General features: G+C 42.0%; 1 protein-coding gene across 2 annotated transcripts in view; it reads right to left on the bottom strand.

Moving 5' to 3' along the window:
- Positions 1-17,645, bottom strand: part of KCNT2 (potassium sodium-activated channel subfamily T member 2) — a 2,196,588-nt gene that overhangs the window by 209,561 nt on the left and 1,969,382 nt on the right. For both annotated transcript variants that reach the window (XM_069233351.1, XM_069233350.1), the window contains exons 17-18: positions 16,715-16,944; positions 8,752-8,968 (exon numbers count right to left, since the gene is read on the bottom strand). In XM_069233351.1, the coding sequence (XP_069089452.1) occupies positions 8,752-8,968; positions 16,715-16,944 (447 nt within the window). The remainder of the gene's footprint in view (positions 1-8,751; positions 8,969-16,714; positions 16,945-17,645) is intronic.

Here is a 17,645-nt window from a genome sequence, read left to right as displayed (position 1 = left end):
TGTGCCCTCTGCTATATTTCCCCTGGGCTACAGCTGTGTTACATCGGTATGTGCAGAAGTAAATTGACATTGCTATATTCCATGGTTATTGCAATTACACGTTTGTGAAAGCAAAGACTGACTCCAGATTGTTTTGTAATTGAAGTGTGTTTATTTCTGTGCAAATAAGTGGAGGGGGTTGTAAAATAGGCAGGGGGGATGGTGGAGGAATGTCCATGGCAGAGTCCAGTCTATTTGTTTCACAGGTGCATTGTCCAAAGGGGCATAGGAAGTGGAGCAATGGCAGTTGAAGGATGGACAGGGTGACAAAGTGGGACAGAAGGGTGACATTCAGGGTGGTCTGATTTCCTGGCGGGGGCTTGGCAATATTATCTGTCTTGTTCTTGGATCTCAGGGACCATTTGCGGGGTGGTTCTCCATCTGCAGGGGGTGGGGTGCTGGTGTCGTGTTCTTGTGGCGGTGCCTCCTGTCCACTAGCGCCGGTGGAGGTGGAGGGCTGTTCATCATCCAGGCTAGTGTCAGGGGCCCCTTGTTGTGTCACAGTGTCCCTCCTGGTGTTGACAAGGTCTTGCAGCACCCCTGCAATGGTGACCAGGGTGTTGTTTATGGACTAAAGGTCCTCCCTCATCCCCAGATAGTGTTCCTCCTGCAGCCGCTGGGTCTCCTGAAACTTGGCCAGTACCGTTGCCATCGTCTCCTGGGAATGATGGTAAGCTCCCATGATGTTGAAGAGGGCCTTGTGGAGAGTGGGTTCCCTGGGCCTGTCCTCCCCCTGTCGCACAGCAGTCCTCCCAGCTTCCCTGTTTTCCTGAGCCTCTGTCCCCTGAACCGTGTGCCCACTGCCCCCAGGTCCCTGATTTTCTTGGGTTGGTGGGTTTGCCTGGGTTCCCTGTAGTGGTGAACACACTGCTGATTGACGTGTCCTGGGGACAGAGGGATGGGCCCGCTGGGTGGGTGCTGTGCTGGTGTTTCCTGAGGGGGGAGCCTCTGTGGTAGCTTGTGACAGTGTCAGGGGAACCGACTGTCCCGAGGTCCCTGATGGGCCGAGCTGGTCCTCTTGATCCAGTTGTGCAGAGCTGCTGTCATCACTGTGGGTCTCTTCTGTGGGCGGACTGGATATGTCTGGTACCTCCTGTCTCGTGACATTGGGTTGGAGTCCTGCAGGGGTGTAAAAGTATGATTATTGCATCTGTGTGTGCCATTGTGTGCAATGGGTGAGTGACCCTGCACTCCAGTGCTTGCATTCTTGTCTTGGTCCTTGTGTGATATTTGGTTTGGGGTCTGTGTGAGTATCTGTATTGGACATGCTTTGGTGATGGGTGTCCATGCTTTGGTGTTGCATGCAGGGCATGGTATTGGGATGGGTGGGTTGTGATAGTGGGGCATTTGTGAGGTGTTGGAGTGATAGGGGTGAGGGTGAGGGTGGGAGTATGTGATGGCATGCAAGTAGGGGGGGAGATGAGGTAGTAAAGATTTGACTTACCAGAGTACAGTCCTCCTGCTACTCCTGCGAGGCCCTCAGAATGCAGCATTGCCAAGACCTGCTCCTCCCATGTTGTTAGTTGTGGGGGAGGAGGTGGGGGTCCACCGCCAGTCCTCTATACAGCAATCTTGTGTCTGGAGACCACGGAACACACCTTCCCCCATAGGTCCACCTCTTCCTGATATCATCCCTAGTTCTTGGATGCTGTCCCACTGCGTTGACCCTGTCGACAATTCTGCGCTTTAGCTCCATCTTCCTTGCAATGGAGGTGTGCTGCACCTGTGATCCGAATAGCTGTGGCTCTACACGGACAATTTCCTCCACCATGACCCTGAGCTCCTCCTCAGAGAACCTGGGGTGTTGTTGAGGTGCCATGATGTGCTGTGGGTGATGTGTGAGGTGGTGTGTGTTGTGATGTGTGAGGGGATGTGTTGGTGTGTGTTGTTTGAGGTGCGTGGATGTTGTGTAAGTGATGGTGTTGTGTGTCTGTGGATGCTGGTGTAGTTAATGGTGGTGTTTCTCTCTGGCATGGTTTCAGAAATCTGGTAGTAAGGGTTTGTGGGTGATGTGGGTGTGTGCTTTATATTGGATTGGGTGTGTGGGTGTAGTGTGTGTATGTGTGTCAGGTGTGTGTATTTTGAATTGTCCAATATGTGTGTGTATTTTGAGCGCGGCGGTGTGTACTGCCAATAGAATACCGTGGTTGAAAGACCGCCGCATTGATTCATGGGTCGTGATAGTGTGGGCATATTCCTGTTTGTGTGATGGTGGAGGTTTTGTTATCGCCAGTTTATCACTGACCTTTGGTGTGGCGGACTTGTGTGGGTGTCTGGATTATGACGGATTCCGAGCTGTGGGTCGTAATAGTTGTAGAGGAATTCCGTGGCCGCAGCGGCGGTAAGCAGCATTTACCGCCAGGGTTGTAATGAGGGCCAGAGTCACAGAATGGTTGAAGCAAGAAAATGCCCACATTCTAAAAGTGGCATTTTCAAACACACAATCTTAAAATTACCTTTACTAAAATATGTATTTTTAAATTGTGAGCTCAGAGACCCCAAACTCCACATGTCTATCTGCTCTCAAAGGGAATCTACGCTGTAATCATGTTTAAAGGCATCCTCCATGTTAACCTATGAGAGTGATAGGCCTGGCAACAGTGAAAACTGAACTTGTCAGTTTCTCACTGTTAGGACATATAAAACACATTAGTATATGCTCTACCTTAAACATACACTGCACCCTGCCCATGGGGCTACCTAGGGCCTACCTTAGGAGTGTCTTAAATGTAAGAAAAGGGAAGGTTTAAGCCTGGAAAGTGGGTACACTTGCCAAGTCAAATTGGCAGTTTAAATCTGCACACACAGACACTGCAGTGGAAGGTCTGAGCCATGTTTACAGGGCTACTATTGTGGGTGGCACAGCTAGTGCTGCAGGTCCACTAGTAGCATTTGATTTATAGGCCCTGGGCACCTCTAGTGCACTGTACTAGGGACTTACCAGTAAATCAAATATGCCAATCATGGAGATCCAATTACCTACATATTTTACATAGGAGCACTTGCACTTTAGCACTGGTTAGCAGTGGTAAAGTGCCCAGAGTAACAAAAACAGCAAAAACAGAGTCCAGCACACATCAACAACCTGGGAAATAGAGGCACAAAGTTAGGGGAGACCACACCAAGGATGCCAGGTCTAACAGTAAGGTATTAGGTTATTGGTTAAGAGGAGTAACGGCACACTCAAGAAACAACCACAATCCTTGTCAGGGTGAACCACAAAAGACATTCAATTAATATGTGCTTAACTCTCTGGTAGCTTGGCACACGAAGCTTAATTTAGAGGCAATGTGTAAAGTAGTTTTGCTATACACAAACGGTAATAAAGTGGAAACACAACATGAAAAAAATCACTAAACAATTCTTAAAAAATGGAGCACATCTTAATAAGTAAAATGACACCAAACTAGTAGAACTGGAGTAATGAATGCTTAAAGTCTTTATGGAAATCTAGCACCTAAAAGATTAAAGCGCCAACTGTGGGTATATGGTTGCACAAGACCGGGTGAAAAGCAAGTGTTAAGGTCGACCTTGTTGGAATGCGGTTCAGATAAAAGTGGTGGATTGGGCCCAATCACTGCTTACCTTAGGAGTTAGAGAAGGTATAGTCTTTAGCGAGTTGTCATCATCGGAGAACTAATGGACGAGGTAGCACTGAAGATTTTAACCTTCAGACTGAGATGGTTTTTTGGAAATTGGAATTCTCCAGACAGAGCTGCAGGCTATAGCCAAGAGGGCTCCATGAAGGCAGATACCATTTCTGAGCGGCCCCCCAAAAGGATTTGCTGCAGCTGAGAAGAATGTACTGGGTGCTAATGTGAAATCAGACTGACCAGTGATTTACCTTGAGTGGATTAACTGACAGGCAGGTCTTGGTTTCCAGGATGTTCTTCCTGAAAAATGTTTGAAATCATAGCTTTTAGGATTACGCAGGACTGTACCACCAACACAACTCCCAAGGGTCCAGGAATAGGGGGGACACCACTTGTAGGTCATGACTCTCTCTAACAGAAGCTAGCAGCAGGCTTCGAGGCATCAGGCACTTGTTAGTTCCCTGTAGTTCAAACAGGAGGCCACCCAACGAGCCTTTGAAGTCACTCTTGTGGCCCTGGGTTCAAGGAGCTAGTCCAGGTATCCTTCAAGTAGCAAGGCGGCCCTTCAAACATCAAGCCAGTCTATCTGGCAGGACAGTCCTTCTAAATTCTCTCAAAGAACCAGGCGTGTACTGAAGAGCTGTTTGAGGCTCCAATATTGATACTTGGTGCCAGCCTTTGTATGCTGGGACCACCATATCCTACCTTCACATCTGATTCTGAACAGTTCTTTCCTTTCCCTGTCAAAACTCCAAACTGTCTGGCGTGACAAACTGACTGGTGTCAGGTTCCTTTGTGTGTGCTGGAGACAAGCCCTTTGAAGTACAAATGGGGCAGGGCACAGCTCTGCCCACAGCTAGCCTGGTTGAATGGCCCATATTGTCCATACCTAGACCCTTTTGTTACTGTCTGGGAGGAATACACAAATACAATACACAGAACCATTCACAACCATGTGACCCAGGAGACTGGCAGAAGGCGCAACTGGGTAGGACAAAAAGTGCCAACTTGTAACTTGTGGCATTTTCAGAATTGTGACTTAAAAAACAACTTTAGCATTCTAGAAGATTTTAGATTACACTGTATTTGAGTCAAATAGCATATTTCCATATGCTCCAATATCACATGTTAAATGTAATAAGATAACCCACTGTTAGTCCATGGGAGAAATAGGCCTTACTGTATTGAAAAACAACTTTAGGAGTTTTTCACTACCAGTACATGTAAATCTTCAGTACACATGTTCCACTTTTTAAACACAATACACTAGTGCCTTTAAGGCCTACTTTAGGTGTGCGTTGTAAATATTAAAAGGAAGATTTTGGGAGCGAGTGTGAGCCGCCGACCAAGATGGCCGCCTAACTTTGGAGCTCCGCGCATCGTCAGACGTTTTTTCACCGCCAGAGCTGGGTTTTTTTCTTTTTTTGATGGTGCTTTCAACATAACAGCTGTGGGATGTTTTGGCGAGCATTCATTGTTTTTATGGTTGCCTAGCTTATTTTCTGACTTTTTTCCTCATGAGTGCGGCCATTTTGACTAATATTTGCTCACCATTACAATGTACTTATCTGTTTTTTCTTTGAATATTTGATGTCTCAGCTTTAAGTTTTTTGCGCAAGCCATGTAATTTTTTTTTGCTGTCTCATCAACATATTTTTGGAGCTCCTGTGTCACCTGTTTCTTTATTGAAGCCTTTTATTTTTATATGGGCAAAATAAAGAAAACAAAATCTCTGTTGCATCAGTCCTCCTCAACTGAGAAACTTTTGCAGTTTATACAATTGGACATTCTGCTGCAGCGTCTTCTTCTTCCATGTCAAAGATGTCTTCCTCATCCTCTTCTTCGCCTGAAGTTTCTCAAAACATTTCTAAAACTACTCATAAGAGGGTCAAACAGGACCCACCTTCACCAGTAAAATCTCCCTGGTTGTACAGGGGGAACATTTCAGGAAGCTTCGATTTGCTTAATTCCAAAGGATGGTAAGGATCGTACTTTCTGTAAAAAGTATAGACCAATCTCTCTTCTCAATACAGATAATAAAATCTTGGCTAAATTATTAGCCCTATGTCTTGCTACCCTTTTACCTGCACTGATAAGTAAGGAACAAACGTTTTTTGTCAAAGGTAGACTTGCTTCTGACAACATAGAACATTCTTCAATGTACTCAGCAAAGCTCCCACTCTTTCGTACTCTTTAGCGGCAATTTCCATAGATGCTGAGAAAGCGTTTGACCGGTTAGACTGGTCTTTCCTATTAAAAGCTTTAGCCTGGCATGGTTTAGGGCCTCATTTCATTTCATTTATCTCTTTGCTTTATCAATCCCCAATGGCATCAATATGGGTAAATGGGAAATTGTCCAGATATTTTGTATTACGCCGAGGTGTACGTTAAGGGTGTCCATTCTCTCCACTCCTATTTATTCTAGCTCTAGAACCCTTTCTATCCTGTATTAGAGATAACATTAAAATTGAGGGTTTTCAGTATGGCAAAAAACACTTTAAATTAACGGCGTATGCAGATGATATACCTTTATATATCTCAAATCCTGAACTCTCAATTCCATTTATACTTCGGGAGATTGAAGACTTTTCTTTGATTTCAGGTTATAAGATAGATTTGGATAAAACTGAAATCCTTCCTCTAACAAAATTTTGTTTTAAATCATCGTTTGATATGACTAGTTTTCACTGAAATTCTTCCAAGATTAAATATTTAAGTATTTAGTTCACCTCATCTATTAAAAAATCCATTGAAGTAAATATCTCAGATGCTTTAGAGAAAGTTGATAGAACAATTTTGGCATGGAATCCCTTATTTGTATCTTGGTGGGGTCGTCTTGAATCTATTAAAATTATGATTTCTCCTAACATTCTATATATCCTATCCATGATTCCGCTTCCTCTACCTGTTACTTTTTTTTACATAATTGGACTCCAGATTGTCTAATTTCCTCTGGAACAATAAGAAATCTAGAATTTCCCTTAGTCATCTTCGTAATTCTAAACAGGAGGGAGGAACCAATTTTCCTGATTTCAGATTGTATCACAAATCCTTTTGTTTGCATCAAGCTTCTAGATGGATCTCCCTGTCAGGCTCTATGTTTACTCCCTTATGGTTGGATATTGAATGTTCTTTTCTTTTGCCTTTTTCCCCTAGTGAGGTGGTATCCTTTTCTTATAATATTTTGCTTATCTCCTCCCCGCTTCTTAAACATACTTGTGCTCTTCTGCGTTCTTACTATTTACCTCATCCGTCATTTATTCCTCTTTTCTGAATTCCCCCACTTGGCATAATCGTCTCATCACTATTAATAAAAAAACATTATTTTGGAAATCCTGGAGACAAAGAAATATAGCTTGGGTCAAGGATTTATTTTCCAATGATACGCCACTTTCTTTTTCACAATTCCAACTTCTATTTCATTGTCCCAATTCATTGATGCCTAAATATCTTCTTCTCATTAATATTATTCTTGATGTACTTTTCTCCTTGCCTTCCCCTTCTTCTTCTTCGGAATTACCCTTTTCTTTGTCCTCCTTTCTTACCGTGTATTCTAAGGCATCAAATATTTATAAACTTTTTCAGTCTCGTGTTTTGACACATCCTAAATCTAAAATTGAGTCTCAATGGGAATTGGATTTGGGATGTACCTAGACTGTTTCCTTTTGGGATAAGTTGTGGCATCGATCCTATAAAATATCTAGATCAGATTCTACCACATAGTCACTTTTCTTTCTTTATCACAGACTTTATTTTACCCCTGCTACTATAGCAAAATTTTCTGTATCCTTCACTTCAAACTGCTTGTCCTGCGATAGCCCAAAGGGAGATCGAATGCATATCCTTTTTTAATGTCCCCCCACTGTCTCTTTTTGGAGAAAAGTTTGGTGTCAGCTTACCTCCATTTTTCATTTGCCATCCCAATTATCTCCCTCAGTGCTTTTTCTAGGTAGTCTCTCTGCTAACATTGTTTCAGATTATGATAATTTAAAGCTGTTGGATCTCATGTTAGCTTTAGCCTTTCAGCAAATTACTCCTAATTGGAAAAATTCCGCCAACATTTCCTATAAGGCTTGGTGGAATAATGTTTGCCACTACCCTAGACTAGATATTGCTTTTACCTCTTTATGCTGCCCCTCCATAAATAGAGATCTGTATTGGTTACCTTTGACTGATTATCTTAATGCTGTTGCTTGTAATTCTACTAATTGTACATTATCTGAAAATATTAAGCCACCATGAATTCTTTATTGTCTCTGTTCTTGAGTGAATTCAAATTTAGCTTAACTTTATGCTTTATTGTATATAACTTTTATCTTTATTTTAGCTTTTTAAGATCGAATGTATCTTTCTTATTGTAACTGGTCTTGTTCCGTTTTCATTGTTTCTCCCCCATTTTACACTTTTCAAATGTTAAACAGCTTTTACAATTCCTTTCAAAATTATATCATTATCATTGTGACAGATATCTTGTATTGTTATTACGTGACCCATATGTATTTTGATTTAAATAAAGCTGATTTACCTTAAAAAGAAAGGTTTTGACCTGGCAAAATGTTTATTTTGTTAGGTTGAAATGGCAGTTACAAACTGCACTACAGGCTGTAATAGTAGGCCTGAAACATATTTTGAAGTGCTACTTCAGTGAGTGGTACAATGAGTGTTCCAGACCCATTAGTAACATTTAATTTACAGGCTCCGGGTACATGTAGTACCATACAGTAGGGACCTAGAAGTAATTTAAAAGTGCAAATCAGGTGTAAGCCAATTTTACCTAGTTTTAGGGAGAGAGCACAAGCACTGCAGCAGTGGTAAAGTTCACATAGTCCTAATCTTAACAAAACCCAATTCACAAAACAAGAGGGTGAAGGCAAACTGGTTTGAGGGATACCACACCAAGGATGTAAATTCTAACATTTGAGTTTTTGGAAACACCAAACTGCTTGAAACATTAGATTGTGAGCTAATTTATGCAAGACTGAAAAATGAATTCTTGGTTCGCACAGGTGGAAGCTTTACAAGCAAATAAGCCAATATATATGAAACCAACAGTAACATGCTATTTTCCTGCTAAAAAAGGTAGGCAGAGGCTTTTACTTTTAGTATGAATTGCACCTACTCATCAGATGCAAAACATTCATCATCAGAAGGATTTGCTTCATCTTCAGACTGGTCACTTAGAAGATCACAGGTAGGAATTGTTGAACTATCTGCCAGCTCCAAAACAGGTGCAATGCTTGGTCTTCTGCCTTCCTTACATCCCTTAACAGGAGGAGCCAAGCTTGGTCCACTTGCAGAGCTGCATCCTGTATCTTGTAAATCAATGGCCACGGTGCCTAGAAACACAAAGGATATCCTAATTTCAATCATTCTTCACTGGCCACAAATGTCATTCTAATAAACAGGTAAAAGTACATAACACAAACATGGAGGAAGCAAAACATTATAATCACAGTAATTAAATGCATGTCACTAATGAAGACTATTAGATTCCAAGGGAGTTTTGCTTCTAACTATATGCATCATGCAAGTGTCTGGAAAAAATATAGCTATTAGGAGTTTTCCCTGAAGAGGAGCAGCATGCTACTTCATAGATCTTTATTGTCATGTGGTGTTGACGTGTTCGCAGCCTGTGACTAACCGGGGAATGAAATACACAACACTTTAAATCATTGGATGAAGGGTGTACAAGAAATGTAGTATAAAATATCCAAAGAGCTATGCCACATGTGTTGCCATGCCCTCAGACATCTTTACGGAGGTAGATCAAAGGTTAGTGACAGCTGCTGGAACAGACTTGGCCACATGTCACTGTCAAAGCGAAAAGAAATGTAACATCAGACTTTTTTAGGTATGCCTTGAAAGCAAAGAAGCCTATTATTTCCAATATGCCGAGAATATGCTGGTGGCCGGCTCTCAAGCCACTGACTTGTTTCAGTCAGCACTATTAGCCATTGAGTTGAGATTGTGTAAATCACATTTGGATCAACCCAGAGGAGTATACATGTCACCTCAAGCTATTGGCTTTATTATGTATCATTCCACCTTCATGGTCATGGATCCATTAAAATGTATGAGGGGCCTTGTTTTCAGCATGTAGCAGGGACTATCTGGTGAGCGCAGAAGCTATCTTATAAAGATGAAAGCAGCACATTGTGCATTATTAACATATGGTTACTCACAATGTGACGTAAAACATAGATATCGAAATATTTAATTATGTTTCACGTGCTACTTATAAATAACATTACAAGAATGACAAAAATATTTAAAAAGGATACATGACTAGTGTTATCTAGCGCTAATTTAGCTTTCTTGAGTTGCTTGAGTTGTGTCACTATTTCATTCAGTCTCCCACTTTATTATTGATGTTGCATTGGCGGTTTCATATTCATTTGGGCTTAATTTGTTTTCCTTTTTCTTGTACGAGCTACTGTGGTCGCTCTTTTATATGGTTGGTTATGTGTGCCAATCTGTTACTTTGTCAATGGTTCTGTGTCTGTGTGCAAATGCAGTGCTTTCTAAGTCACCAGGTGTACACAATAAGAGTTCTCAGTTTTAAGAATAAATAACTGCCATTATGGAATAGAGTTTTTTGTTGAGTGGTAATAAAATGTCCACTGTAAAAGGCTATCTTTATTCTTATACCACAACATCTACCTAGCTTTCATATTTATGCTCCTTTTTAAAGCTTTGAAAGGAAACATTCTGCAATATAAAAATTTATCAATTTCTGGATTTGCAAATTACAAGCAGTGGATGTTAACAAGGAAATTAGGACTTCTTCATTAATAGATTTTACAGAAAATAACAGTTGCTCCCCGCACTAAAAATACAAATATTAAATAGACACACAATCATTTATTTCAAACTTATTTGGTGTTAAATAAAGGAAGTAACTAGGGACTCCTGCACTTAACTTTAGAAACGCCTTCATTTTTAAAGCCATCTTCCAGCACACGTGTAAAACTAAGACAGTCTCTTCAAAATTAAAAAAGTATATTTATTTAACATGCAGAACCTTTTCGCCTTAGTACAATTTATTTTATCAGTGCATTGAGATGTATACATTTAAAAGTGATAGTTTTCAAACATAAATTTGGAAACATTAATTCTTTCCCTTACCCTGAGAACACCACTAATAGTAAATTAAAGAGGCAAGTCACTTGGTATGTGCACTTTATGGGTGGCCTGGGTTCCTATCATACATGAACAGTATAGTTTATTAAATCAAACATAGAAGCAGGTTTTGTGTAGTGCACACCATGAATCATGTATTTCGAGGTCATCTTAAATGTGATAATGCAGAAAAAGGAGGGAAAGTGAGACTAAACAATTGTCTAGGATCACACAATTTGTAAAAGTGGGTAAGCCGGGATTAATTCCAGGTTTTCTGGTTTTCCATTGTTGATTTCAGCCACTAGATTTATGTCATTTGCTTCTCCCACACCTACCTTGCCACCAATCCCTCCAGCCAACCAGCTCGACCGACACTGTCCTGCCATCAATGCGGCTCCCAGGCACATCACAGACTTCTCGGCCCCTGGGAAAATGTTTGCGAGTACCCATGGTTTATCACATCATTACATGTTGGTTGTTTGGCCTATAAATGCTGGCATAAATGATCATATCAGACATGTACTTCAATGGATGAGAAGAGGAACAGGATTGAGGCTAATGTGTATAAGGTGGGAAAACAGCAGCAGAGACAGAAGAGAGAGAAGGGGGGCGGTTTGCAAACCAGAGAGAGAAACAGGCTACAGAAACATGTGTAAAGAGGATAGAAATGATAGTAGAGACAAGTGAAAATGTGGGACATTATGCAAGACAGAAAGGAACACAACAGTTGTGGATGTGTAAAGTGGAGGGGAAAGAGTGTACAGGGATAGGAAAGGGAACAGTGACAAAGGGAGAGAGAATGGCATGATTGTGGCACATGTATAGAGAAATAAATAATTAAAAGATAATGGAGACACTTTTTGGATAAAGCCAAAACTGATGTGTGAAGGGGAGATAGCAGAGCTCAAGGCAGGGGTACCAATGTATAGGACTGAGGGGTGTTTGATTGGAAGCTATTCGAGATAGGAACAAGGATTTAATAGAGGATGAAAGTGAGAAGGGTACTGAATAGTGTCGATGATATACAAATGGAAAAGGGAGGGACGGTGGAGATGGTGATCAAAGAGGACTAAAGAGCAAAAGTCCATTGTGAGGTAGGGGGAAATGAGAAAGATGGCTGGAATATAAAATAGGGTATATCAGAAGGGACCAGGAGAAATAGTAAAAGAGAGAGAAAATGGATGAGGAGAGAAACACTTAGAGGAGATGGAGGAAGACAGAGTTTAACAATGGTGAAATGGGAGGACAAGTGACGAATGGGTGAGTGAAAGAAATCCAGAAATAGGATTGTGGCAATATGAGAAGATAGGACGACTTAAGGGGGCGGCAGAGGGTAACATGACATACAAGGGGATAGGATAAATTGACTGCAGAAACAAGAGCAAAGAAGAGGCATCAGGGGCCATATTTTGGTAAGAGTGCACTGTCCCTGAATGTGCCATGATGCACCTTTCACTGGGTGTCCCGGATGCAAACAGGGACAGTTAGCCCCATGCAGGGCAGGCATAAACTTGCACTGTCCTGAGAGCTGCGCATTAATCTTTCTCTGTGCAAGAGACAATACAACCTGCTTTTTAAAGGGTGACAGATAACCCTCTGCAAGCAAAATGAATTGGAAGTAAGTGACTGGAAGCCAGTTTGACCCCTCTAGAGTGCTGCCTTGAGGGATGCATTGACTGTGTGTCATCTTTTATTTTGTTCACAGTCAGTGCACCTCTTGATGGGCTCTTTGTCTCTGTGATCCCATCCATAACACAGCACTGATACAGAGGCAAACTGCTTTTGTCATTTGCATGAGGCCACACCCCCAAGAAAAAGAAGGAGTGCCTTCTTAAGTGATGATACAATAGGTTCACTGGTGCTATCAGTATTACAGAAGGGGCTGCACAAGCTCCTGATGCCCTATATGTATTTGTGAAGTTGTGGCTGCAGTGCAAGGTGAACGTTCCTTGACACATAGAAAATAAATTAAAGGGGCCACTGCTTACTACCTGTCCTCTCTTCATAATTATTGTATGTCTCATGTTGTGAAACAGGGCTTATTTGAGGCACCCAGGATCAAACAAGTCTTGAGCTACCGACTAAGGGGGTCATTCCTACCCTGGCGGTCCGAGACCGCCAGGGTAGGGGACCGCGGATGCACCGCCAACAGGCTGGCGGTGCATCCAGGCCCATTCTGACCGCGGCGGTAAAGCCGCGGTCAGAAAAGGGAAACCAGCGGTTTCCCGCCGGTTTTCCCCTGGGCTGCAGAATCCTCCATGGCGGCGCTGCAGGCAGCGCCGCCATGGGGATTCTGACCCCCTTCCCGCCAGCCTGGTTCTGGGGAACGGGTGTCGTGGGGCCCCTGGGGGCCCCTGCAGTGCCCATGCCGATGGCATGGGCACTGCAGGGGCCCCCTAACAGGGCCCCACATTGATTTCCAGTGCCTGCATAGCAGACACTGGAAATCGCGACTGGTGCAACTGCACCCGTCGCACAAAAGCAACTCCGCCGGCTCCATTCGGAGCCGGCTTCATCGTTGCTGTGGCTTTCCCGCTGGGCGGGCGGGCGGCCTTTTGGCGGTCGCCCGCCCGCCCAGCGGGAAAGCCAGAATGACCGCTGCGGTCTTTTGACCGCGGTACGGACTTCTGGCGGTTCCCGCTTAGGAATCAGCCCCTAAATTAGTAGGGCAGCCTATGCACGACTACAGCTGGTTTGCACTGGATTGCTCAGCACAACCCTTTTCACAACGTGGCATTAACTGGGGAGGAATCTATATGATCATAGAACTTAAGTTACCCTGATCTGCATGGGTAGAAAGGTTAGTATTTAGCATCCTGGTGTGACCTCGGGGGTCATCTTGCCTACATGGCCTGCTTACAGAGACTCTGGTCGACCTGATGAGGGTCTGAATCATGCATCCACTGCCTACCATAGTGTCCTACATGAGTGATGAGTCAGAAATTGGTCCTTGCCCTACGACCTGAGTGGTATGCCGGCAGATAAGTGGTGAGCCTACGCATTAGGGTTTATAGACCCTTGCTGCTGCAGGCCTGTCTTTGACTTGTGTAAGACAAGGGAGGCTCTGATGCAGTGGCCTGCTCAACTTTGCTTGCAGAAGAAAGGAGCTGTGTTTCAGAAGCCAAAGTGCTGTCGGTAGGAGAGGTGGCAGAGTCACATGTGGATCTGTCGCACCTCTTGCCCAGGAGCTCATGTGGAGTGGGAGATTGAGACACCATCAATGCAGAATTTCAATGATCTTGCCACTTATGTTTTCAATATTTTGTTTTGGTGAATGTGTTTCAAAAGGGGCTGGGACTTTGTTAAGGCCTTGAGATCTGCAGTAGGTTTTTATGATGGTGCTTGGGAGTAATATCCTAGGCTGTGGGTGTCAGACATATACTCTGATTTACATTTCGGCAGATTGGTTACTCCATCACGACGGTGACGGATAATCTTGTCCGCCAAAATATAAATCCCATAGGAAATAATAGGATGTATATTTCGATATATGGGATAGTCATCACCATTGTGATGGAGTAACCCGTCTGCTGAAATCTAATTCAGGCTCTAATTCCCTTGAAGAGTAAACAGTAATAATGTTTGTGTTGTCAATGGTGAGCAGTGAAAAAATGCCCTACTGCAAGCTGCTGTGAACGTTAAACCAAGTGATAGAATATTGACTGCTTTTGTTGTGTGGGCTGCGGCTAGCCATTCCATTTTATCCCTCCACCCCATGGTTGTAGAGCTTACAAATGAAACCTATAGGTTAGAAAGCAAGGAGGTGGGATAGTAATGGATCAGACTACATTGCTACCCATGTTTCTATTATTGTCGAATCGAAGAATGACAGAAGGTCCTTTTAGTATAGCTGGGTCATGCAGGACCATTTCCTGTGACTTCTTCATTAGTGAAATTATGGGATATGATGAAGACCTCGTTTGATGGTCTACCTTTTTGCATTTACAATGCATTTTGTTGCAAGCAGTACTTGGTGGTGGTCAATTTTTCATTTTAAACATTTATCTCAAAGTTTGCAAGAGAAAACATCTTAACAAATATGGCTATGTATATGATCATGCCCAGGGTATAGCGACTGAGTGGACATACATAAAAAATGGAAATGCCTCAGATTAAGCATACACACATGTTCAGTTCAGAAACCATTCACCAGAGTGAAAATAGGCAATGAAACCAGTTGCATCCTTTTTTTGCCATCTAGAGCCATAATATACATTACTGTTCAAAGGGTGAGTGACAAAACTGTAGGGCAAAGGTACCGCCTGGGGTTGAAGAAGGATTTGAAGTGACATGGTTATGACGCAGGAGTGTAAGAACAGCTCTGAATAAGACTGCAAGAAAAATAGAATCCTAAAACAATCACTTTCCTAAAAGAGCCACTCAGAAGAAAAGTAATTTATGGTACATTACAAGGAGTGAGGTGGGTTAGCGGAGCAGTATTTTAACTCTAGGATAAGACTTGTCTTAACCATTGCTCTCCTCTACATTCCCTTGTTCTAGTCAAGGGCCTTAAGGCAGAAGCGTGACCTACTTAAACGTTACCTTAGTGCAGTGGTTCCCAACCTGTGGTCCAGGGACCCCTGGGGGTCCCCGGACCCTTCTCAGGGGGTCCGCGACTGCTTAGAAAATGAAAAAATATTAACAAATATTGACAAATTAGGGCCCATGCATCCAGAAATGACTCAGTGGGGGTCCCCGGATTCCAATGATGATTCAGTGGGGGTCCCTGGGTTCCTTTAATGATAAAGTGGGGGTCCACAGAAGTCAAAGGATTGGGAACCACTGCCTTAGTGGATGCTTAGGTGCCTGAAGAAGACCCAAAATAAGAGGGAGAAACAAGGTGACAACTCCCTTCACTAATCTGGTTATCTTTTAACCAAACAGAAAGTGCATCCGTTCAAGATCTGCCTGACAAAATGCACACTCTCCAACTTGCATTTATTCATAATCATTTTGAAAGGAACAGGAATGTGTATCATATGCCTTGAGATTCTGCACTTGCACAAGATTTGTTTTTAACAATGCCACTGCAAACTTCTCACCTCTGAATGTGAAATCTGCAAATGTACTGACGTCTCAAAGAAAACTCAGGTTTATCTATTTGGAGTCAGAGTGTGATGCACATAGATCAACGTAAAGCACAATATGATGTGAACAAAAGTTTTGCTATTCTAGAAAAATTTTGCAAAGGTGACATACTGGGCGCATTAACAAATTAGTGCAAACATTTGCTTAAGGATGGCATTTTAAGTTTTTGTGAGCGATTTTTCCACGTGATATTATCTTTAAACTTCGATATTTTTAAAATGTTGCAACGAAGACAAATTTATGAATAAAAGGCTTCAGAAAATGAGTTAAGCCGAACTTTGTCATTTTCGCATGCCTATAACCACGCCTCCTTGAATTCAATCTATTGCTTTAACGATCAGGCTACACTGTTTAACACTGTTTAGAATACATAATCATACATGTAGTTATCTAAGTGTATTTTTATTATTCTCTTCCTTTCCTAAAGTTCCATTTTTAAAGCCTGATGACCCATGAAAAATATTTTGCGTTTCTCTAATAGATTCGCATTGCCTTTTACTGTTAATGTTTTTGGTGAGTTTTTAAATTATTCTAACAAACATCGACATTGAGATGACAATAAACTAAATCACTGGCCTAACACCACAAGGTAAGCCAGTCAAAATGTTCCCTAAAATAATCTATGAGAATAATCTTGGAAAATTAGTAAATACATACTATAGTTAACTACCGCACTCACAAACCACATTGCAGAGGATAGTTCATCCCTTATATTTCATACAACAAGACTAAGGAGAGGAAAAAAAACAAGTAAATGCTAGTCATGGCTATGCACAGTCCACTACCAAATGCATTCAAAATGTGAATTATATATTTTAGTGGTTTTGTCCATAGGTGCAGTGTATTTTGCAATCTTTATTCAGGATGCTACTTACCCATACTGGCAATGATGCTGTGAACTGGTAACCGAGAAGGGCCATGATAGGAGGATTTGCAAGAATTTGCTTCCCTCATGTCTTCCTGTGTTTTGAATGCTGAATTCTCTTCCTTGGTAATATGGATATAGAAGCATGTGTCAGTTGAGCTCATTATGTATCGAGGCCCGGGGTTTAGCAGAATGTTTTTGTTGTCCTCCCGCCGGACACCAATCAAGCAAACACCAAACCTAGGTTGTGATAAGATAGTAATTTATTCTTAAATAAATACGTATTTATTTTGTAGATATAGTAGATTATCAACTACAATTCTAAAACTAATTAAAAGCAGTCAACAAATCCGTAAATAGTCTTAAGGTGCCATGGATAAGAAAGATATGACTATACATTTAATACAGCTCAAACAATGAAAAAATATATATATTTAAGGTTCTATCATTTTGTGACTTTCCAAATTAATTGCTTGTCATTCGAAGAGAAGCACTATCTACTTGCATCCTGTAATTTTGTACAGTTTGCTCTAATAAAATGAGACTTCAAGTACTTTTTACTTACACCTAGTAGCTTACGGCATGTGCAGACAATATGTTCAACGGATTTGTACTTTTAACCACAGAGTCGACATGATTTTTTTGCAAGGCAAGTGCTGTTTCCTGAACCCTTGTACTGGGTGATTGGGATATACATAGGGTAAAATCTCAGATATTTTGTTTTGCTACCAGGGTTTAAAGTATAGGACAAATAATTCTGATGTATATTCATGTAGCTGTCAACAATGTGGTCGGAATGCTTATATTGTGGTAAATTGGAAGGATCAATCTGCCAGAAGTTTTCTTCCAGAGTCTGACTTGTAAGAACATTCCGGGCTGAGCGTGAAAGACTGGAGAGGGACAGCAATAAAGATAAATTATTATGAGATAATAGCAATGTG

This window comes from Pleurodeles waltl, chromosome 4_2 (assembly GCF_031143425.1).
Source record: "Pleurodeles waltl isolate 20211129_DDA chromosome 4_2, aPleWal1.hap1.20221129, whole genome shotgun sequence".
In the NCBI taxonomy this organism is placed as follows: Eukaryota; Metazoa; Chordata; class Amphibia; order Caudata; family Salamandridae; genus Pleurodeles; species Pleurodeles waltl.
This window is presented reverse-complemented; position numbering and strand designations above follow the sequence as displayed.